Genomic DNA, 24,155 nt, shown 5'->3' on the forward strand with positions numbered 1-24,155 from the left:
TTCACATACATACAAGAGAAAAACACAATAATAAGACTACCTGCAAATCGTATTGCAGTCTAATTATCCGAGCAGTAAATTGTAAAGCTTTTAATTTTTACTAGGACTGTCAACTAGATATTTCAAATCATAGTTTGTAGTCTTGTGTTGCATTTTATTACTTCATTATTGTGTTCTAGTTATTTAAATCAATTTTTATGTAATATATAATTCACAAGTGTCACAAACGCCTTCACAACATGGCAAATCTTCCACACACCTCCTCACAGCGCTTCCTGATCGATGCCACTGTAAAATAAAACCACTTTCTCTGTTTTCATCGCAAGGCTGGATCATCCGTTTGTTATGACACTACCCCACCGAGGACTCACATCTTCCAAACTGTGTTAAATTAATCTAACCCCGCGTAATTACCTCACCGCAATGGGTTCATCTGTTAGAACGAAGAAGAGTTAAACGAGAATTATGCTGAGCGGTGTGCCTCGTGTGATTTTACTTAAAGAAACAGCTTGGGGAATATGCTGATTGACTTTTATGCCAATAAGATAAGATTTAGATGAGAAGATCGACGCGCAGTTACCTTCAGCTCAATGAGGTCGTTGTATGGAATCTATATCTAGGACTTAATGACAATGGTTCCTTCTCACATAGCATTTTTTCTTAGCACCTATACAACTAGATTTTTCTCTCAAGAGTTGCTGGACACCAAAAATTGAACTAAATACAGTAAATAGTGGAGTATATCGTCTGGAGATGTGAATATAGTCAGTCAATTTTTGAATTATTGCAGCTGTTTTAGGTTTAAATATGAAGCTACAACCAGGAACACAGTTAGCATAGCTTAGCAGAAAAACCTTAAAGGCGCTTACCAAAGCTAATAAAATCCATCTACTAGCACCTATAAAGCTTACCATTACCAAGTTCTATTTTTTGGGTGGTTATATGCTTGAGTCCTTGTTGGCTGAGCCCACATTTAGCATACACAGTGGTGGACTGAGGGACAGGGGCGATACAAATAAAAAAAAGGCATCCTAGAGGTCCATTTATCATGTTTTTATATACCATAGGCTCCTCCAAGAGGGCATTTATTATGTTTTTTATCAAACATTGGTCACCAGTAAGTCCACAGTGAGTGTATAGATATCATCAATATCAATCTTCTTATTGAACGCTTAGAAAGGAACAATATATCTTCCTTTAAATGAATCCAAAGCAATAGAACAAAAGGAGTATTCCATTTGTGGCTACATATTCAGACCCTTGTTTATTATCTCTGCACTATGAGACTTCACAGTGTGACGACGTGAAACTTTTTCTCCAACTTTATTTTGAAGCTTGCTTTTAATGAACTGTTTTTCTGTGGTTTCCTGTCTCGCGAGTAAAAGATACACCTTGCACTTTGTGAAAATGGCTTCAGATGTCTTACTCTTCAACAGACTCCCGACAGATGAATGACGTATTTCACTGTCCTTACTGTGTTATATGCTCAGCATTCACTGTCGACATTCTCCGTTTCACAGCGCTCATTTCTCCCCGCCCCCCCCTTGCAGCAGGAGGATAGGATATCGACTGTTCTGAGCAGTGGTGACATTGTTATGGCCTAACTAAGGGCCTAATAATAAGAACATTAACTGCACCATCTATTGGAATTTGTTAACAGGCAAGAGACATTTCAGGCCAACAAATTAAGCAACAAAATTGTATCACTTACAGATTTGTGGTTTCAGATTAAAGCGGTTGACAGGCCGGCTCTGGCCCCCGCAGCCTGCGGCCTCGGTTTAACCATGCCTTCTCTAAATGATGGCGGCTGCGAGAGCAAGAGGTTACAGGTTTGAGTCCTGAAGCATGATGCTGAACTCCTCACTGCTTTCAGATCGCACGCTGTTGTGCATACAGATGTGTGCTAAAAGCCCAGTTTGTACCTAATTTGAATAATGTTTAGTCATGGAAAACATTTTTACTATTGTTTTGCATCTTTTTGTCCTAATCTGCAATGATACACAGCCCTGTGGCAACTCAGCCAGCACTGAACGGACTGGTCAAGATTTTTTTTTTTCACATTGCGCTGTCCTCCAGAGGTTTTTTGGCATTGCACATTCAGATGAGAAATACCAAGTGAGAGGGAGTGGGAGATAAAAGCAGAAAAAGATGAGGTTTATACCGATAGTTCGCCACTGAACGACCTGTGTGGTTTCCACCTTTCTCTCTCTGCCTCCCGGGATTGAGGAAAAAAACATTCTCCTGATGACATGACTCATAGATGCATCGTATATATATATTAATATGTGTGTGTGTGTGTTGCATGCTTGTACAAAGATGCAGTATTGGGGCCGTTCTTGTTCCTTTGAATCAGTGTCTTTAAGCGTGATAGTGTGTGCTTACCTGCATTCCAAATACCACACACCTCTCCCATGGATGTCTCCTATATGGCTCTGTTGCCATGCTGCCTCCGCCCTTCGTTTCTCCCTCTCTGCTTCATCAATCACTTAAGCTCTCCCACTGCTCACAGCAAAGCTGGACCTATTAGGTCCTCTAATTGAGCCAATTAGCAATTAAACACTCAGATGCACCCCGAAATTCTGTAGGTCCCTCCAGGCATGCGCGCGCCTGCCAGGGCCTTGGATTTTTACCAGGGATTCTGGCTTGCGCAAGCCTCTGCTGCCCTCTGTGCACATCCAAGCTCGAGGTGCAAGTTTAGGGCAAGAGGACGCTGGGTCTTTGGATGTTGGTCCACTCCTCAGAGAGACTTCAGGGTCAGAGAAGCAGCACTTCATGTTGCTGTTGCTGGAGAACTCTGAAGGATCCCTGCTGACCAAGTGTTTCATGAACACCAGGACCTGTTTACTCTCCATCTGTATCTTCACTATCATCTCTCGTTGGTATATCTCTGCCTCTCTAGCTCACGGCCTCTTGTGTTTTTTTGGAGGATGAAAGTTGAATGGTAAATGTTGGTGCGTGCATGTGTGTGTGTGTGTGTCGGTGGAAGGCACGTCCCTGCCTGCAGTGCATAGCAGTGCTGTCCTCCAGACTCTCCATGGTTTAATTAGAGCACACATCGTACTGCCCGCTTCTCCATGAGAGGGTACGCTCCCAGATGCACACATGGGCGCGTGGGCAGAACAACAAAGTCCACACTGAGAGGAACAAAGGCAGACACCAATATATAGAGGCTGAACGCACTGTACCAAAAGAAGACAATGAGCGATTACAGACGCCGCGGATTTGCTCGCAATTACCGCTCGCTGGAAGAATACAAATCTGTTTTCGCCACCGATTTCCCCCCACAAGCCAGAGTGTACGCTCCCCTCAAAGAGCTACAGAAGAAACTTTATTATTACATGAGTGATTCTGCTTATTTGTATGTGTCACATCAGTGTGAGCGAGACCGCTCGCCGGCTCATCAGCCTATATACTCTAATTATCTGCCGCTCTTGCCTCGGGACACTTAACTCCCATACTTTCAAATTTAAATGGCTTCATTGGCAGTGGGAGAGGGAAGACAACAAAAACACAGAGGCACTTCAGTGGGTGCAGGCGATGCAATAATACGGTTAATGATGACTGAAAATTGGATAATTACGGCATGGTGATAAAATAAGAGAGAGAGGTATTGATGAATTTTTAAAAATCAGATAAGACTGAAATAGTCTGTGTGAGATTTCTTTACTTCTATGGTGTGTGTCCCTTACTGTTACGTAACACCACCCGACAATGTTATGACTGTATAATCTCCTCCGTGCCTCATGCTTTTCTGACCGGGTCTGTTACATGAGGATTTGCACATTTGCGCAGTAGATTACATGAATGAGTGTAAAGTGTGTGAGCACTCATTCATGTGCGGGTCATCTAAGGCTGGGCTTTTATAAGCTGCTTACAGGCGCACATTACTGACCTTTGACCTTACTGGTCAGTAAAGGCTCACCCTAATAGCCTGTACTCTTCCTCTGAGAGGGGTACTGTACTTTTGTGTCCAGAACCAGCACTTCAGGTCCAGTGTGTAGGATTTAGTGGCACCTAGCAGTGAGGTTGCAGATTGCAACCCGAATGAATACACTCTCACGCCTCACCCTCTCCTTCCAAGCATGTAAGAAAAACATGAAACAAGAAGAAAAAAAGACCATATCTAGATCAGGGTTTGGTTTGTCTGCTCAGGGCTACCGTAGAAAAATGACAGACTCCATGGACCCGCTCTCAGTGTAGATATAAAGTGCTCATTTTCCTGCCAATAAATACTGCAAAATTTTAAACACTGCACTTTTAATAAGCATAAATATGATGTGTGTTAGGGGTAAGCTGGCTGGTTGAAGAGTTCACCAGGAGGAGTTTGGCGCATGTCCTCGTGCAGGTCAAACCATGGCGGTGTAAACAAGTTCAATTTAGCTGTTTTTCATCCATAATAGAGAGCGGGAGTCATGTGCAGTCAACATGAAGTGAACATGAGATTTCTGCAGATCAGATTGTGTGTGAAAATAAAACGTGTTCACAAGTTTTCTCGACAAGCCGCAGAACTGTGTTTTTCAATCAGCGATCGAGTGAAGCGAAACGCATCGATCACAACATGAAATGCTCCTAAAATAAAATCTGTCAACGTTTTCTCAATAATGCTGTCTGTTGAGATCTCATTTCATTTGCGTTCATTTGAGGAAGTATTTTTTGCTTGGCAACAGTTGGAGGGAACGTGTTGCACTGACAGCAGTTAATGAAATATATTTCTGTTTCAGATAAGCTCTAATCTCTCTCATCTTTCTCTCCCCCTTCACTCCCCGTCTCCTCTACCTCTCCTTCTGTTTTTCTCTATGTATCATTCTGCAGAATTCAGCTCTTCAAATCAAATGATCTGGATTATAGAAGACCAATAGGGATGGAACGTAACAGAACCATGGCTCGGGAAGCGTTTCGAATCGCCATTGCTCAGAATCAACACTGACCTGGCACCCACACCGAGGTCTGACCTCCTTCGCCAGCACCCTGAGGACCCTTCTTTGCCCTCCATCTCACCTTCTCCACGAGGTCCTGGTCTGGATCAAACCTCCAAAAAAAAAGCTCCTTTTAGTCTTTTGTTGTTTTAATCCCCCTCTTATGCTTTACCTTCCAGACTGTTGGTTATAATCCACATTCCCTCAGAGAAAGTACTCCAAACAGACTAGAAGCAGGTGGCTGAACAGTATGAATCCAGTCATGTACCCCCTTCCACTTGCTCTATGTAAACAAAGCCGGCGAGGTTTGTTGCCCAGGACACGCCCCCTTAGTCTCATGACAGACTGGTGCCTAATGGGTGTGCTAGGCCTCATCCTGCTCCTCAGCCTGGCCTCGAGCCAGAAGATAGACCCCTCCAAACACCCCATAGTCACCACCAACTACGGCAAGCTCCGAGGCATCAAGAAGGACTTGAACAATGAGATCCTGGGCCCTGTAGAGCAGTACCTGGGTGTCCCCTATGCCACAGCACCCATCGGCGACCGTCGCTTTCAGCCACCAGAAGCCCCGGGATCCTGGCAGGAGATCCGCAACGCCACCCAGTTTGCCCCCGTGTGCCCTCAGAACGTCCACGGCGTGCTCCCGGAGATTATGCTGCCCGTGTGGTTCACCGACAACCTGGACGTGGCGGCGGGCTACATCCAGAACCAGAGTGAGGACTGCCTCTACCTCAATGTCTACGTGCCCACGGAGGATGGTGAGTGCACGGTATTACATGAAGGGTTGGGAAATTAGAGGTTTAGTGGGAAACATTGAGATCAATTAATAAATAATTGACTGTTCACTAAGTCCCGTCCCCTGAGTTACTGTAGCTATGCCTATCAAGCTTTAAACTCTTGCTCAGTACTCATAGAGTTTATCAGATTTACCCAGTCTTAATCATTTTTGCAGCAACGGATCGTTTATTTCAAACAGAGGTAGAAAAAGAAGACTTCTCATTTCTGGCCAACAACCATCGATTTTTGTTGGCAGAAATTACAACTGACAACTGGCAGATTTTCCGTTACCTTCTTGATTTGATTGGAAACGATTGACTCACACTTTTAATGTTTCCAGCTGGCTTGTTTTTAAAAATTAGAACTCTGTAAAGGGGTCCTAAATAATCACTTGATGGCTGCATGCAAGATATCGTGCTTAAAAAATAGAGGCGAAAGCTATGTATCATCCTCAGCAGTTGATAATCCATGGAGAAGACATGAATGTGAAGATTCAGCACTAGAAGCCAGTCGAATGTTCTAAGTATGCAGTCAAATGAAAGATCAGATTTATTTCTTATAACACCGCCGATGGATGCTACGGGCACACGTCAGTCTGCACAGAGCAGCTCTAGCTGGCTGGAAGTCAGGCACAGAAACGGCTTAGAGAGTCTAGCCAATTTTCAATGTACAATCTTTGTCCGATCATAAAAACAGCCAAAAGGGAAACAATTTAACTACATATTTACACATTCAATCACATGAACCAAAGAGAAATTACCAAACTTGAGCAAGTTACCAAGGTCTGGTGGGCTACAGTAAATGCTTCGCTTCTTTGAAGTCACGTGGAGAATGGTCCAAAACGGTTGGGTCCAACCCGGGTTGGGTTTCCCAGTGGTGGGCCACTTCAACATGCAGAGAAATCTAAAGCTTGACAGTCATGCTGTGCCTAGTTACAGGAACTAAACTATGACTGGACAGGAACTGTTCAGGGGAGGGGTTTAGCGAATGGTCAGTTTGGACCACTAATAAGGCAGAGGAGCTTAGGAAAGTTCACTTTTTACCTTTTTAATCTTTTCAAGGTTCATGCACGACTTTAAACACCATAACTACTGCATAATGCTCCTTGTAGATAGTCTGTGTAGGGCGACTTATATGTAAAAGAAACAATATCTAAAATACTCCATAGAGGGTCAAAGCTTTTTTTTTTTTTTCAATTACCCATACCTGGTTTTGAAGTACAATCCCATTCAAGGTGTTGTAAAGCACAAGAACAAAGGCCAGGACTGAAGCAGCTTCCAGGTGCTTTATGAAAAGGATTAGGTGACATTTGACTTTTCTTACTTTTTTTTTTTTTTTTTTTTTGTCAAGAACCCTCTTCACTCAACTCAGATCATCTTTTGTCTGCTTGGCCACTATTAAGTGTGTGAGCAATAAAAGAGAAATATTTCCATTTTGTCGGCAGGTGCGATATGAAGAGTAGAGACTTCCATCACCCCTCTTTCTCTCCTTGCCTAGGGTATTGTAAGACGTGTTTCACATTTGTCTTTTCATTTTTATATCTCCACTATAAGCCGCACAAAGCTGGCACTTTTCACAGAGAAACGGCTGTAAGAGCCATGTCGGCCGGTTTTACATGCAGAAGTGTTTTGTTTTTTTTTAAACATGCGCTTGGGTTTGACCTCAAACAACTGGAGGTCGTCAAGGGTCAATTTTTAAGAGGAGTCTAACTAACAGGGTCTGTGTGTTGCAGATTAAACTTTCTTTTTTGTAAGCACACACACAATTCAACAAGAAAAGAACACCCTATCATGTGCTTTGTGTGTGCCTTTTATGTTTGTATTCATGTATCTCTCACTTACTGTCTATGTGTGCACACTGGTGTGTGTATATGTGTCAGCACAGCGATGAGGCACACTGATTTCCACTCTGAACTTTTTCTTCACTCTAACACATTTCGGTCTCCCTTTCAGCTTTTTTTTTTTTTTTTTTTTAGCCCTTCACAGCTCAACACCCTTCCTTCCGCCTCTCCCCTCCCAACACTGCAGCCTCAGCCCTCGACAGCCAGCCCGTCATTGCCACTTATAGCTCCTCGGGCACATATAGAACACTATACATCAGGTCTTGAGTCATTTCACACTGTCACACAGTTTTTCTTTTTTTTTTTCTTCCACCCTGTTTTTCCGAGATGTACGACTTGGTGGAAATGCAAGTGCCACAACACAAAGAGATATACACACACTCCCACCCAGCTGCTAACGCACCATCCCATACAGTGCACTCAGTGGAAATGTCACACAGGTGTAAAATACCCTCCAATAATGACCTTCATTCATCAACATGAAACATCACCCCACATGCACCCATGCACGTCGTCAGCATAATACTTTGTGGTGTCAGTCAGGATGTGGGCACATGTTTAATGATTAAAAAAAATAATACCAACATAGCACATATGTATAATCAGGATAAATATGTCTTCATTTATTATTGAAGCATGTAGTGGCAACGTATGAACTTCATCATCGCTGGTATATTTATGGTGATCAAGTCGAGCATGACATTGCTAAGCTCAGCACTCCTCGAGCAGCCCCGGGGTTGTCTCTCTCTTTGCCCCTCCATTTCCTCGGCTTCTCCTTCCTCATTGATTTTAAGTCATTTTTTCCTCCCACATGTGCTGCTCAGGAGGGAAGGGTGGTGAAGAGAGGAGAGGAAACAAGGAAAAGAGAAGAAATGAGAAGTAGCAAGGAAAAAAGAGGGGAGGAAATGAGGAAACGGGGGGGCAAGGAAAGGAAAGGGTGGGGGATTAGAGAGGAGGAGAAAAGAAAGGAAATGAAAAAGGAGAAGAGAGGCAAGGGAAGGAGAGAAAACAAGGAAAGGTGAAGAAATGAGAGGTAACAAATAAAGGAAATGGGAGGAAACAAGTAAACTGGGGAAACTAGGTAAGTAGAGGAGAGGAGGGAAAGCTTTTGGGCAGCAGATCAAAAATCAGCCACATCTCGCTGTCCATGGGGGCTGTCTTCTAAACTCATTGTCACACAGCACAACACAATGTGGAATATGCTCACAGAATAACACACACACACACACACGCACACACACACACACAGTCATCCTCTCCCAGCTTCTCTTGCCTTGTCGTCGATTCTTCTTCTATTCTGAATTTCAAAACGTGAACGCTGCATCTCTCCGAGCCTCCCAAGGCCTCTTACTTGTATCCTTTTTTTTAGGGCACCCTCAAGACAGAATCCTTAAAAACCTTGTCTAATTTTAAGTGGATTAAGCCTCCAGAATTACTTCTTAATGCTGCCATCAGTGCAAATGGAGGAAAGTGGGACACTCTGACATGGATGTGTGTGTTTGTTCACAGATAAACAAACGCGCTAACATTTGGTGGTTACTCATGACTTCCTAATTAATACTTAAGTACTTAGTAAATTGCTAAGCTAGCAACATGTTCTCCTTTTTTCATTAGTTCCACGGCACTCAAGAATAAATATGCTTCTGAATTTGTAATTCTTCAGGAACAAACCCAGAAAGGAAACTAATCACCTAACGGTAATAATACATAATTACACTTGTTGCTATGTGATTAGCAGAAGCTTAATCTAATATGCAAATGAGGATTTTAATGCTTCTAGATTTTATGACTTTTAGGATATGAATATTTTAGAGTTTCTTAAGTTTTAACATCATTTTTCACACGTGATTAATAGATTTTTATGCATTGTTATACATGCAAATGTCGTGATTAATAGATTTTTATGCATTGTTATACATGCAAATGTTATGACCCTTTCACCTCAGCAAGTTATAAATGAAGTAGTTTTCTATATTAAATTCGGAATGATCCTGGCTTTTTTTTTACTAGTAACTCCATAAAAACTGATGGTCATTGGCGTACCACTATAATGTAAAGTGTTTACTATAGCTCAGCTTGTTTACATGTTCCTCTGGTAGTTATAGCTGGTCAGGCCTTAGGACCCAGGGGAACTGATTTTGCCCTCCGGCAGGTTGCTCCCTCATCCAAAGGGAGGGAGGGGCTTTGCCAGTTCCCCTGGAGATGACATCCCATAAATCATAGCGAGAGGTTTTCATCTGGCTCCTGCAGAGTCACTGTGGATCGATGGAATGGAAGGGAGGGAAGGACCGACCGCCGCCGCTGCTGCTGCTGCTGCTGCCTCAGGCCTCACAGACAAACCACATGCTTCTCTCAGCAGTCAGCAGCCGTTAACACAGAACGGGGCTTCATGGTAAATAAGACCGAGTTGCGGGACTCAGCAGCTTCAGAATGTGGCTGTAAATGTTTACAACATACAGATCTCATATAGTTATGCCATTTTTTTAGCATTTCGGCAGAGGGCGTAGAAGTGATGGAGAAACAAATGCTTCATTTTGACAGATAGTTAGTAAAAACAGGACTTAGATTTGTGAATGAGGCTCATCTCGTCAGAGCCAAAAACACGTTTAAATCAGCCATGTAGCATCTATACCGGCTGAGTAGCACCTTCAGGAACTGTGTAGCATTTCCACCAGCCGTGTAGAGTCTACAGTGACTGTCTTTACTGGCTGTGTGGTGTCTTGTGGAACCACCTTTGATTCCAACATCAGCTTTTTAGTTTATAACTCTCACATTTTTCCAGTTGCACGTGTAAATACTTAATTTAAAACCCCCTTGACCATTATACTACGTCAGTAGACCCAGTAGACATTGCAGGTGCCTTTATAATTGTATTTCTGTATTGCTCTTTTATAGTCTACTCATGTGCAGATCAGTGTGTACTGATTACCACCCTGAACTTTTTCTTCATTCTGTCACATTTTAGCACTTCTATCACTTGACTGGACTTTTTTTTTTAGCCCCTCACAGCTCAACACCCTTCGTTCCACCTCTGTAGTCCAACACTGCACCTTCAACCTTGGACTGTGGGTCATTGCTACAGTCTAGTTTTACCACTTTTTCATCTAACTCTTTACCCCATTCTTTTATTGATTATATTAGAGAGCATTACTATAGTTTGGTCATTTTCCAGCATTGAGAAGCAGACTTGAGATGCACCATTTCCTGAAGGGAATTTTAGTTTTTGCATTGAACTTTTTTTTTTTCTTCTTCTTCACACCACTTCTCACCCATCTGTGTGACACTCTCTGCTCCGCTTAGGGCTGTTGCCCTTACGTTACCCTTTAACCAACCACTACACTATCTAATATGCACGTCCCACACCTCAAGACAAGCTTTCAGATGACATTTTCCATAGGTCAACTTCACAAGAAGTCAAACTGGCTTCAAACGGGCTTCTCTGAGGCATTGGAATAGTGCAGTTGGTGTGCACACAGAGGAGACTAACATAAGTCACTCAGGAAATACTGACTTCCTGCTTGTGGCAACATTTTAATAATAATTCCCAAATTAATGATTGGATTCTAAAAACAGACTCCACCACACTTGGAAGACGTTTATGGGTGGCAGGCTGGGGTTTAACCCTGATGAGCTGTTACAAACTGCCTTTTAAGCTGCTAGTTTTATTCAATTAGTCCTGTTTGAGGAGGATATTCATCGGCTTTGCCAGATATTCCTCCGGGATTTGAACCGCTAACCTCAGCGTTGTCAGCGCCATGCTTCTTTGGATGATGTGCAGGGTGCGGGGCTGGGGGCCCTATAAATTATTCCATCCCATACTTCATCTATCCCCATGCATCAGACTCAAACTCCCACATCTCTCCGTTCTGCAATATTTCAATTTTCTGAGCAGATTCATCAAGAAGCATTCAATACTAACACAATATTGCACGTGGAGACCGAGGGCTACGCTGCGACATCGGCAAAGAGCTGGAGATGAATAAATAAGTAGAAGATAAATAAAAGAAATAAACCCCTGATTATTTTGGTCTCTTTCCTTATGCCGCCTCTTTCTCCTGCCAAAACCAGTTGATACCCAAAGAACAAGATAAGAACAAAAAAGAGAGAAAATAGATCGCCATCTTTCTACAGGCAGAATACACTTCCCCCTCCCCAAGAGACTCATGAAGCTCCATCTTTTTCTCCCTCACACACACACACACTCTTTATCACATAAGCAAAAATGTTCTTTGATGTGAGTGTGCTCGCCAAAACTGAAGGAGACAAAACAGAGTCCTTAATAAAAAGACAAGGACGGAGTAAGAACTATAGTCGGATAGAGCATGCCCAACACTCAAAAATCAGTCCATCTTTGCTTTTGCATCTCCTCTTATGTTTCACCTCCACCCCACCCTCTCTCCTCCTCCTCTATTTACTCTGCTCCTGTCCTGAGGCACCGTAAGGCAGACAGCAACCGGCCTGCTTGTCCTACGGCTTTGTCTTACTCTGGGAGGAGGTGGGTCACTGGTTGGTCACTCGCTTTGAACTTTTCCATTCATCTATGATAGTCTTGTACCTACCCAGAAAAGGCCACTGACAGCCACAGGGTGTTTACTAGTTGGTGAAAAACTAAAATTAAGAAATGTTTTAGGTCTTCAAAGATTGGTAATCATGTCATTTTATGCATGGGACTGTATTCTCAATCAAAGTAGAAAAGATTCCAACTGAAGTAGACAACAGAATCCGGCACTACAGCGAATCATCAGGATTGTGGGAGTGAGGGGGGACTGCTGGTGGTGTGTATTTATGCTAAAACAATCAGGAAATAACTTTTTATTTCGGCTTATGCCGGCGCTCTCTAACTTTCATTCACTGTCTATGTCTTTTAACCAATGTTCGCTCTCTCACTCTCTCGAACCATTGGAAAACAAACTAAAGGAAACTTCTTTGTGTCACTATTTTTGCAGCCAGACACAGGTTTATAAGCTGGGTACATGAAGTAAACAAAGCCAGAACACAACAGGTAGAGTTTTATGGTTTACTCCATGAATCCACCTGGATAGCCTCAGTTTCAGTGACATTTCAGACTGACTGTTGAGAGGTTTGACCGATTTGAGCGTCTGATTGGCGGCCGCAGCGTGATTTTGGGCTGCATTTTTCCAGAAATTTGATTCAGCTGAACTTCTGCGCCACAGGTCGCTGCGTTTTGTAGCGGACATCCCTGCAGCTCGCACTGCTATAACCAAAAATGACCACCATTAAAATGAATGGCATAACCTGCCTTTTTGCCACAGTGCCAGATCCTGTCCGAATGCAGCCTTTTATGTAAAATGAATAGAACTAGATGGAGTCTCCTTAGGCCTGATCACCTCAGAATTGCCCACATCCCAGATTTGTTCAGTGTGTGGATGTGTGCACTATTACCGTTGATTCAGACGGCGAAACAGGACGTGGGTTAAAAATTGGAACATTATTCTTGTGCATATCCAGCAACACAAAAAATAATGACCATGTACAGAAAATCCAACAGCAATCAACATCTTATTTGTATTCATGTGAAAAATACTAGAGTAGTTTTTTTGTTGTCTGAAAATGACATGAGTGAGTCAGATGCGTTGCTGGCTATTTATTGCAAGAGCAAAAGAAAATAAGCCACTCTCCCAACAAAAACGTGCTCACGCAAACACGGCTACGTTCGGATATTTGGCTTGTTATATGCCAAACACAGTCATCACATGTGCTTTCATAAACCAGGTTGGACTTCCTGTGATGTGTTTTTTTTGTCCATGTAACTCCAATTTATACCTCCAGAGCTTTCATTCATAAGTGTTTGGTCCACTTGGTTTTTAGCATCTGTAATTGGTTTTTAAATTGGCCTCAAATCCAGTTCCAGGTAGCATTCGAAGGTCTTAAAAAGCATTTTGCAGAGTCACAGTTTGCATCTTGATGTGAATGCACGTGCATGTGTGAAGTTTAGAGCATTAAATTATGTTTACTAGCAGATAAAGATCTTCACAATACGCACAAAAAATAGGCGTGAATTACATTTGAAATTAAATCGGTGAGTTAGATTCAAGAATTTTCATCTGACATGTGACTGACTTAATGTTAAGGATAATCAGATTACATCCACCCCTGGGAGGCGTCTTGTATGAGTGGCAACATCTTCCAGACTAAAACAGCAAATCAATTTGCCTTTGTTGTAGTACCCTTTAGTTATAGTGTTGGGTATTCATTTTCCATTTTTTAGACGCACGAAAAATGTGAAACGAAAAATAAAAACATTCTAGTGTTTTACTTAATGACAGAAAGTGTTCAACATGTCGATAAAGCTGCCAAGATGGTTTCCCAGGGAAGACAAAATCTATCGCTGTTTAATATGCAAAGGTCTGGACAGTAACATCAGTCCTTTGAACGCAGACGTACAATATCTAAAATGAGAATGAGCGGAGAGGAGGAGAGGAGCAGATTTTTAAATTGCTAAGCTGGTGTAGCCTGTGGGTTTGATGGACTGCTGGAACGGAAGAAAGGTTATTAGAAATGTGTCCGGCACTACCGAGGCTGACGTGTCTTACAAGACAAATCATAACTGTGCGGAAAAAGTTGAGGAGAACCCGTATGAGGCATGAGAACGGGAGGGTGTGTTTGTGTGTGGTGTGCGTGTGTGTGTGCGCGTGTGTGTGTGCGTGTGTGTGTGTGTGTGTGAGTGTGAGTGTGAAAGAGCCCTGTCAAGAATAGATCTTAATATTGTGTAGTGTGTGATGGATTGATTTTGAAATCTGGAAGGGTGTGTTTGGATTTGAGAGCAGATTATGTGTGAAATTCCTCCTTGTGGGATGCAGTCCAATTATATAATAGGTTATGGTTTTAAAGGTTTTTAAATCCAAGGGTCTGGACTAAGATTTCACTTCAATGTTGTTTGAAGTGGTCGGCAATTCAGTATACTGAGCCATCACCAAATTTCTGCCCACTGCTTGAACCTTTGAGGGCACCATTGGAGATTTGTTGATCTTCAGAAGTATCTTCCCAGTGGATTATAGCTCTCTGGCTTTATTTGGCAAGATAAATACAGAATATAGTCAAGAAATCAAACAGAAAACAGATACGCTTGTTCAAGAATACGCTGAAGCTGATCTCGGTGCTCTTATATCGGCATGTTCTTCTGATTTTCTGATTTCTACGCAGTGAGCCAATTTTAGGTTCAGCTTGGAGTAAATCATTGTTCAGGCGGGGCTTTGGTTCAAAACGTGTTCTCAAACGTGCCTCCTCGCCTTTTTAGTTTACTTAGTTTTGGTCAATCCTCGATTCCTATTGGATCACGATGATGCTGTTCAATTCCATAGGCACTCAACATTTCAGCCAATGTTTGATGTTTGACATAACTTAAGACTACATCAAATACGTAAAGACGTCTGTCCTGAGGGATTTAATAGTGTCTGACTGAGAAAGTTGGAACAGCAACAGTTCTGTAAAACTACTGAACTACATATTTAACCCAATTACACACATTTATGCTGTTCTGTGTTATCTCCTTTTTATAACTAATGTCATTTTGTTTCACTTCTATTCACTGAAACAGTTTGGACTCCCCGTGTGGCAGCAACCTCTGGTTTAGATGCATCCTTGAGCCCCTGTGGGCTTGGAATGATCTTGGACTTGACCACATTTCAGCATGAATGAGCCTTTGTCCGTGAAATGTTAAGAGCATTTAAAGTGTAGCTGTGTTAAAATCATCTCTGCAGTTCTAAGTAATGACTGTAACTGGAGGAATTCTTTTTGCATATCCCTCTCAGTGTCTTTACTTACCGTGGGTGTAAGCGAAGGCAGTGGTTTCACAATGCAATTACGTGACTGAGACGGAGTACACTGGCAGATTATGATATTGATCGCATTTTGGAGCCTTCAGTTATCCTCCGAAGGAGCAACAGCATAGTTAGCGAGAGACGCTGAAATGAAGAGAGGATGAGAACCAGCGGGCGAAGGAGGGAGGGAGGAAGGAAGGTTTAAGGAGTGCAGATTGAAGACACAGGAAAAAAGGGGGAAGTGGGGCGGAGGGGTTGTCTTGGCAACCATCCACCACTTCCTGTATCTTCCTGTCAGGGTGTGCATCAAAGGGCCTCATGCATTTTGCCTTTCCACTAGACTCTGAATGAAGGAATTAGCAAGGGCTCAGTTCCAGCTATTTATAGCCTCTAAGCCAGAGAGATGGAGAGAAAGAGAGGGAATGAGGAGGGAGTGTGCGGATGGATGCATGCATGCGTGAGTTGGTTTTAGTGGGTGTGTGCACATCACATGATTCTAATAATCTCTGCGGTGTGTTTTTACTCCTTTTGTCGCATTCATGTGGGTCATGTGTTTGATCGACTCCCCCATCTCTCTCTCTCTCTCTTCCTCTCATTTCATTCAGCTCCTCTCTTCTTCATGCAATGCAACCCTTCCCTTTGCATTCCCACCATTTTGCCTCTGTGCCCTTCTCCCTAAGCGTCTCCCGAAGCACTAAGTATTCCCCACCTCCCGCCTGAAATTCTCACAGCGTCCCAGTCATCACCATATGCCTTGGATGAGCAATGAAGGCAAAAATAGGATTTAGCTGTAGACGGTCCATTTAAATGATCATTTTAGCCTCAGGAGAGTGCATTGACTTTACAACAGTACTTAAATAATAAGCTCTCAGGCTTTGACTAGCTATGTTTTTTGGCTTGATGTCTGTAGTGTCGCTCCAGCACAATCTGGGATATCATCTGATTGAACTCACAGATTGATGAAGTACAGCTAATGGATTTGATGAAGGCTGATGTACCCCATCCTATCAATTAAACATTCCATTATGAATAGATCCAACCCACAGGTGGGGCAGCAGTCATGTTTCTGACATGAATTACCAATAGAAACCCTCGTGTCCAGTTCCTCTTTGAACGTCTCAACGAGAATCTGTTCAAACTTGTGTTAGCTTAAACCTTTAAGATTAAAATCTGCTCTAATCAATCTAATCAATATTTATAGATTTATATATGCCAAAGCGTCACTCATAGTGATAGACCGGTAATTATCACCTGACTCAGCAGTTCCCCTCAGGTCTAAAGTGCGTCTTGAGGCATTTTGGCTCGTTGTTTTGGTTTCCAAGCCTGTGACCTTACTGTTCGGTTTAGTCTCTTTATTAACAACACTGTGGTTATCACACTTAGTGGGCAGCTGTTTTCAGCAAAGGGAACTCTGCTGCTTGACTAACAGGTACACCACCAGACAAAGTTAGCTGCTAGCTAAACATTTATCAGCTAGAGAACAATGTCTCTCTCAGGACTTAGCCTAAATACTAAAACTAAAGCAGCTAAAAGGAGTGTGGATGTGCTAAAATGAGAATGTGTCCACAACCATGACTACAAACAAATGCTAATGCTGCTCCAAACTATCTGCATGTGTAAATAGGCGAATGCTAATACAGTGATAATATGTTAATATGTGCCAAAAAATCTAAATAATTACAGGTATAAACAACAAATTGTTATTATTTATGTATGTAGCCTGGTAAACACCTAAAATCACTTATTTATGGACATACATTTCACATACACATGTACATTACACAACTAGCTAACTTCTCCATAATCTTTGTTGTAGTTTGAAATAGCAGATAGGTCACGGCTTTAAATATAAAAGATTTAATAAAATATCTCCTCATAACTGTTTCCCCCTGTTTGATAGGTGGACATTTACTTGTATGCTAGAGGCAGAGTGTGGTTATTTATTAATTGCAAAAATGTTATTCCTCATTCTTCTTTGTTGCTATTTGTGTATTGGCATTGTGGGTGTATTTGTAGTGCAGCTGTGATGCTTTTCCAGCATGACCTCAGCGAGTTTTAACACTTAAACAATCCGGATAAACAGGTTTGTCATATAATGTATAGCGGGAACGGAGAGTCATAAATTGTCACCCGCTCTGAGTGTATTTGCCTTTTATAATTAATCCTCGGGTTTATTGATACAGTTCACATTCTGAACTGCTGAGTCGGCCGTTTCAGGCCAGCGTGGTCAGCTATCCTGTTTCCACGTTGTTGTGCTGTGAAGTCGAGATAAGCTCAGGCATAGAAAGAGGGTAGTGCAGTGTTGCAAGAATTTATTGAATTGTAGTATCGAACTGAGTGAAACTGATATTCTTATTTTATTTTTTTTAAATAGGAAGCATTTGTTCTGCTTTAGACTGGATATGAACTATTTTCACTTTAATAGAAGATGCACTCGGAGAGAGAAAAAGAAAAACTGCTAGTTTCTGAGGGATTAGAGCACAGACTGGACCTTCAACGGGATCATATCTACCTCTGTTCCCCTTTGTCCGTGGAAATTGGAAACAGATTGCGTTCTCAGACTGGAAGTGCACTTGTTATTAAAGTAACCTTGAGAAAATAAGATATAGTACGTTCAAAGAGCCCAGCAACCTGTGAGGCGCGCTGCAAAAAAAGCAGAACTCAGCTGTTTGGAGATTAATAATGACTCGAGCTTGCCCCAAGGTTAAGTTACTGATGATACACATGTATGCAAACACACACAGTCAGAGGCAAACACTTGTTGGTACATATACACATTTAGTCACGCGTAAAAAAAACACACTTGTTGGCACAAGGGCACTGCACATTCTGCATTGTGAGGCCTTTTTCCCATTCTTTACCTACCTCCTATCTGCCTCTCTCTCTTCTGCTCACACACACACACAGACACACATACACATACACACTCCATCTCTTTCAATGCAGCTCAAAGGGCCATCTCTTCAGGGCTTCTGAAGCTGAGGTGGCCAGTGGCCGTGAATGCAAATTACCCCTCCTGCACACACACACACACACACTCCCTCACACACACACACACACACACACACACAAACACACACACACACAGCTCCCTGTGCCAGGTCCCGCTGCTCACAGTGCCTCCCACAGCACTGAATGGTAAGGGCAGAGAGAGAGAGAGAGAGAGAGAGAGAGAGAGAGAGAAGGGGGAGATTATAAGAAAAAGAGGGATGAAGGAAGGGCAAGAAAGAGCAGGAGGTTATCCAGAGGTAAGACCTCCTTTTCTGGTGGAACAAGTGTGCTGATATGTTCACAGTCAACGCATCGCTGCCACGCAGTTCATCACTAGTTAGTGAGAGAACAGCTGCTGCTGCTGGGTTCGAGCTGACGCCTAGTATTAATGACTTAAAGTTCAGTTTCAATCCACAGGAGTTGTGATTTCTCCAACACCTGGGCCACTGCCACACACGTAAACACACACACGGTGTGCACTCGCACTTGTTTTAACACACAGATGCATATATATATGCTGACGCACACACGACACACGTATAGAGTGACGTATGTAGGCTGAATCACGTCTTTACTAAAAGGAAACACATGACAGACGACTACGGAAGTGTCCTGCTAAATTTAACATAAGCAGAGCTGCCAGATAGAGACTCATAACTTGTTCTCTCTGTGGAAGCTTTGTATAAGGCTAAGTACATTAGAAAGTCTTTTTTTGGATTCAATGATTGATCTCTTATTTCGGTCTTAAATTCGATTATGTATTTGTATATTACGTTAATTCAATTTGCACCACGCAGTTTTAGTTTTTACCCTCGAGTCTGTTCAACAGATGCTTTCCCCACTTCTACTGAAATGCATCCGTTTTTTAAAAAAACATGTCCATGAAATGATCATGCGGCGCTCTGTAAAAAAAAGCTGCTTGTTTCTCGCATGAGGTAAATGAAGCCATCAAGAACAGCAGCATGCTCTGCACGCTCGTGTCAGCTCACATTTCAGGACCATGGACAGAGTCAGAGGAGGCAGGCCTGACTCATGCTCACTGGATGTAGCTCTCAGGCTGTTCCTTCAACCAGCAGAGCATTTACTCACTAGTTAGCTTGGTAAGACTTTTTTTAATATACTGTGGAATTATTTGAGTTCACTTCATAAGAAGAGGTTTCCAACCACTGACAGTATACAGAATGGACAACATATGCGTAATGCCACAGGTTTCTGAAGAGCCATTTTGAAGCTCAAAGTGTGGACGCCACCATGTTGGCAGACCTGCCTCTCCTGCTCCCCGGCTAATCTAAAAATTGGCAAATACGTGGATCATTGGCCGACCTAAAGCCTGGGTGCTCAAGCCATCTCTATTGCTACCTACCTGTCAATCAAAGTGGTTACTCTGTTAATTATGCTCAACTTTCAGCCTTATTATCATATGAACAGATGAGTTTAAAAAAAATATTTGTGTTTTTTGTACCAGGCTGTAAACACGTTTATTTCTGCTCTGACATTTTAACATGGGGGCTTACAGAGATTGACTCGTTCTGTCACCGGCCTCAGGTTGAACGTTCGAGTTCTGCAGTTTTTGTCACTTCCTCATAGGCTTCACTTCACGGCCACCGAGGTTGCCGCTTGTTTCCAACCCCACAAGGGGTTGAAAGATAAATGTGGGGCTTTCGTGTGATGATTAATGCTAATGGGAAGCAGCTAAAGCCTTGTCTCTGCAACACAAAATGATGCTGTTCATTGTTTCCTTTATTTCTGCCATTTTCTAGTGGATAACAGGATACATTCACCTCCTTAAAATACAGCACTTAGTGGTTGAACTTGTCACAAGTGGTGGACATGTGCATCCATTGATGAGGGGTTGCGTGTAGACCTTGCTTTGTTTTAAGTGTTCACAAGACAAAAAGGTTAGGAAGAAGAAATCATAATTCTCACTAGACATTCAGTCAGCACTAAAAAAGTGGTAAACAAATTCACATTATACAATTTAAAGCTTGAAAGTGTCCAGCAAAGTTTTTAAAATTAAAAGAATAACCTAATAGACAAAAATGAGCCTTCAACTCAGACTCAAGTGATTTTACAACGACATCTTTTTTCATCAAGTGCTCGATCTATGAGACGGTTTATTCTTAATCAAGGTTGTTTTTTATGGAAACATCCAATCAAAAGTCCACAGAGCCGCTCCTAACTTGATTGTACAGTAAATGCAGTCCCGAGGTGACACAACCGATTACGCCGCTGGTGTTTTGGTATGATGTAGCTCGGGGGAGATAAGGTGGCTTGAGAGAGAGAGATGGCAATTGAAGTGTCCAAAAGCATTAAAATAACATGTCTCCTGTTATATCACTGTTGTCAGCTCTGTCTTATTTCCCAGGAGTCTCCTTGCGTTCAGGTTTAACAGGATTTCGATCCCATTTTAGAAGACCTCAATGAGATAAATTTGTATAAATGGAAAATCTCTCATGATTTCATAACTCAGCGTGAGCAAACATCTTTTCCTTTAATGGGCAATGCCCAGCTGGTACCCATAGGGACACGGACAGATGCAGAGCCATGGGTGGACACAAAGTTAAAAAAATATATGTGGGCATGTGTTTGCATCTTGTTGTCCCCCCTGGGCCTTTGACCTAAATTACTCCCGTCCTCTATCTTGGCACTCCCTCATTGTTCCACTTTGTCAGCATTAGGAGCTCTGCCTCATCCGCTCACTGGTTAGTAATGTCCCAGCGCTGCAGCCCGCGGTGAAATAAGCTCTTACAAGGCTGGCCTGAGAGGGGGAGATGAGGGAAGAAGGATGGCAAAGGGTCAGCCCTAAACAAGCTTTGTGCTTCACTTCTGTGTAGCCACTCTCCCAGTCGAGTCTTTGAAACGCATTCAGGTTCTTTTATAGAGACACGCTGATACTGCTGTTTCCACTGACCGTGCCCATTCTCAGTGTTAAACTGTCTGTAGAGAATAATATCAAGTCCGATGTCTTTTTGACATTTGATTCTGCTGACAGTGGCAGATCAAAGCCTGCAGCTTACAATGTGTGCAACAGCAGAATCTTTAGTGCACTGAAAGTGACACTTGTAACTTTTTTTAAGAACGAGATAAGACATTCTCTTCTTACAAATGAAAAGCTGAACTAATTTACATTAGTTCAGCTCCTCCAGCCTGCATGTCGAGGTGTCCTTGGCTAAGATACTTAACCCCAAATTGATTGACCCCAAGGAGCTTTGTTGTCTGTCCAAAAGCTCCAATATTTTAAATTTGTATTGATAAAAAACATTTTAAATTACAAATTAAATCATCAACAGTGGTTCACGGAATTTTTGATTGAAAAATCAATATGTAATGCTAATTTGATTTAGTTGGGTGCAAAAAAAACAACAACAAAAAACAAACAAACTATTTTCTTTTGGATTTTTCATTTCCATTTATATTGAAGCATCATAAAACAAAAACACTTGTAACAGCCTGGTGTCTGATACCATTAGCTTCATTGTGCATATATTAAAATATCCAGCCGAGAAAATAAGAGGAGAGGGGGGAGGTAGGGAGAGCAGAGGGGGGATATGAGAAGAGCACAGAAAGCCTCTTACATGTGATAGAAAGTGCTTTGGTGTTAAAGCGGCCGAGGAGTTCAAAGCCCGCATGGACGGATAAATAGCGACGTGATCTTGGATCATACTGAAAGGTTATTGCACAGATCGCCAACAAGCCTTTGTTGAGGGCAGAAATAGGCCAGGGGTTGAATGACTGTTCAAACATACAAACACAGATTGGTTCCTCTGTGCTTCTCATGGACAAAGGCAAGGAAAGACAATATGCCGCAGAGATTACCTCTTCGATGAAATACAACATGAAATGGCAACAGAGCAACTGAGCCTGTCACCGTTTTGATAGCTCAACATAACAACCTCACACCATATTTTTCTTGTTTCCCTTTACCTTCTCCACCTTCCCCACATGTCAGACAGCATAAAGACTCTTTGCTCTTCAAAGGTTAGCCCAATAAAGAGCACACACGGCTCTGCTGACAGAACGGCAAATGTCAAAATGGTTAAAAAGTGGGCTTTTCTGAACTTGCCCCTTATCTTTTACGTGGGGAGGCAAACAGCAGGTGCTGTTCTGACAGACCCAGGGTAACGTGGGAGATGGAGTCTCTCCAGCAATCTATCGCCTCTGGAGCAGAAGGAGTCACGCTATTGAGACGGGAAATTGACTGGCGGAGCACACACACATACACACATCCTGACACTAGGGCTGAACAATATGAGGGAAGTATTAAACAAGATAAATTAATCAGTTCTACATCAATAGAATCAGATATAATAATGCAGTTGGTTGCTGAGGTCAGAAATTATAGTAGTACTAAAGAAAGTATAGAAAGTATTCTAAATTTGACCAATTGAACTCACATTTATTAGGATATCACATTAGTAAACTACATTCATCAAAGCTGAATGGTAATGGTATTCTTATTAACATAAGGTTAATAAGAATCATTTAGACAATACATATCACATAGGCCATACAGTACATACTGTATATGCACATAAATATCTTGGGGTCACGTAATATGGCCAAAACCACAACAATATAATTCACTTTGGAATATCAATACCAAAATAATCAGTCTATCAAACAAACAAATATTCAAACTAATACCCTGAACAATCATCTAAGTTGATAGATATCTTCATGACAACTATTAATAATTGCGTCGACAGCTCTGCTATGCAGTTGCGTAAGCTAACGTTAACGTTAGCTTGACTAACTCACAGAATTAGCTGTTTAACAGTCTCGAACCTAAAACTTTAGTCTAAAACTAAGTCTAATTTAAATTGTGGCTTTAAGTTTTCACGATTTTTATATAAACAATGACTCAACCCTATCACTATATGCGTGCTCTCATACCATGTTTAGTGGAAAACACAATAGATCTTATGTTGTCATGGGTCACCGCAATGGAGACCAGACACATCACCATGTATAAATCAATGTGTTGAACAGGGAGTGTTTTTCATTAAAAGTTGTGTGCGGTGTTTACACCGGGGATTCAGCATGACATATGGAATAGTGTAACTATTGGATTTCTTCTCTTTGTTTGGTCACCTTATGAAAAGTTAATGCCGGAGCTCACTATCTCAAATCGTGTTCAATATACTTGTTACTTGAGAGGAGCAGAGTTTTATAGCCGACGGTGTGAGAGGTTGCTGGCAATCTTATAATAATTTTATAATGCTGTGTTGTAATAAAATCCTGTCGTAATTCTGTAGTAAGTGTATAGTAATCCAGATTCAGACTGGAATTTAAACTCTAAAGCACACATTTGTCGGCAGGGTGTATGCATGAACGCATGAGCGGATAAGTCTACGTGTGTGTGGGTGTTTGTGTGTGTGTGTCTGGCTACATGGGGAGAAAATGGCTTTAACCTTCATGCCTACTCGATCATCACCACTCCGTAAATGTCACTACGTCTGCCTCCCTGCCACTGTTTACTGCTTTCTATCTGCTTCACATAATCTCTCTATTATTCTCTTTCTCAGTCATCTTTTTATCTTTGGGGTTTTTAGGTATACCTCTTTCCTCCTCTTCTTTTCTCTCTCTCATTGAACTCTTTCTCCCACCTTGTTTTCACCTCCCATTCCTCTGCTGTTCCCTAGAGGGAACCTGGCCACACTTTTCTCCTCTCTCCTCCTTTTTACAACATTCTTTTCCCACACACACTTGACTTTTTCTTCTCATTTTTCTCCTCCTACCAGCTTCGACACATCAACAAATAACACTCTTTCTCTTTTCTGGCTTCACCTTTCTAAATCACGCACTGCTTTAGAGAGGAACTTTCTCTTGCTCCATCTCTCTCATTCGCAC

General features: G+C 42.1%; 1 protein-coding gene across 4 annotated transcripts in view; it reads left to right on the forward strand.

The window, feature by feature from the left end:
• nlgn2a (neuroligin 2a) overlaps window positions 1–24,155 on the forward strand; it is a 173,574-nt gene that overhangs the window by 58,376 nt on the left and 91,043 nt on the right. For all 4 annotated transcript variants that reach the window (XM_027287997.1, XM_027287999.1, XM_019269065.2 and 1 more), the window contains one exon: window positions 4,813–5,674. In XM_027287997.1, coding sequence (XP_027143798.1) covers window positions 5,167–5,674 — 508 coding nt within the window. In that variant the 5' untranslated portion in view covers window positions 4,813–5,166. The remainder of the gene's footprint in view (window positions 1–4,812; window positions 5,675–24,155) is intronic.

This window comes from Larimichthys crocea, chromosome XIV (genome assembly GCF_000972845.2).
Source record: "Larimichthys crocea isolate SSNF chromosome XIV, L_crocea_2.0, whole genome shotgun sequence".
NCBI lineage: Eukaryota > Metazoa > Chordata > Actinopteri > Sciaenidae > Larimichthys > Larimichthys crocea.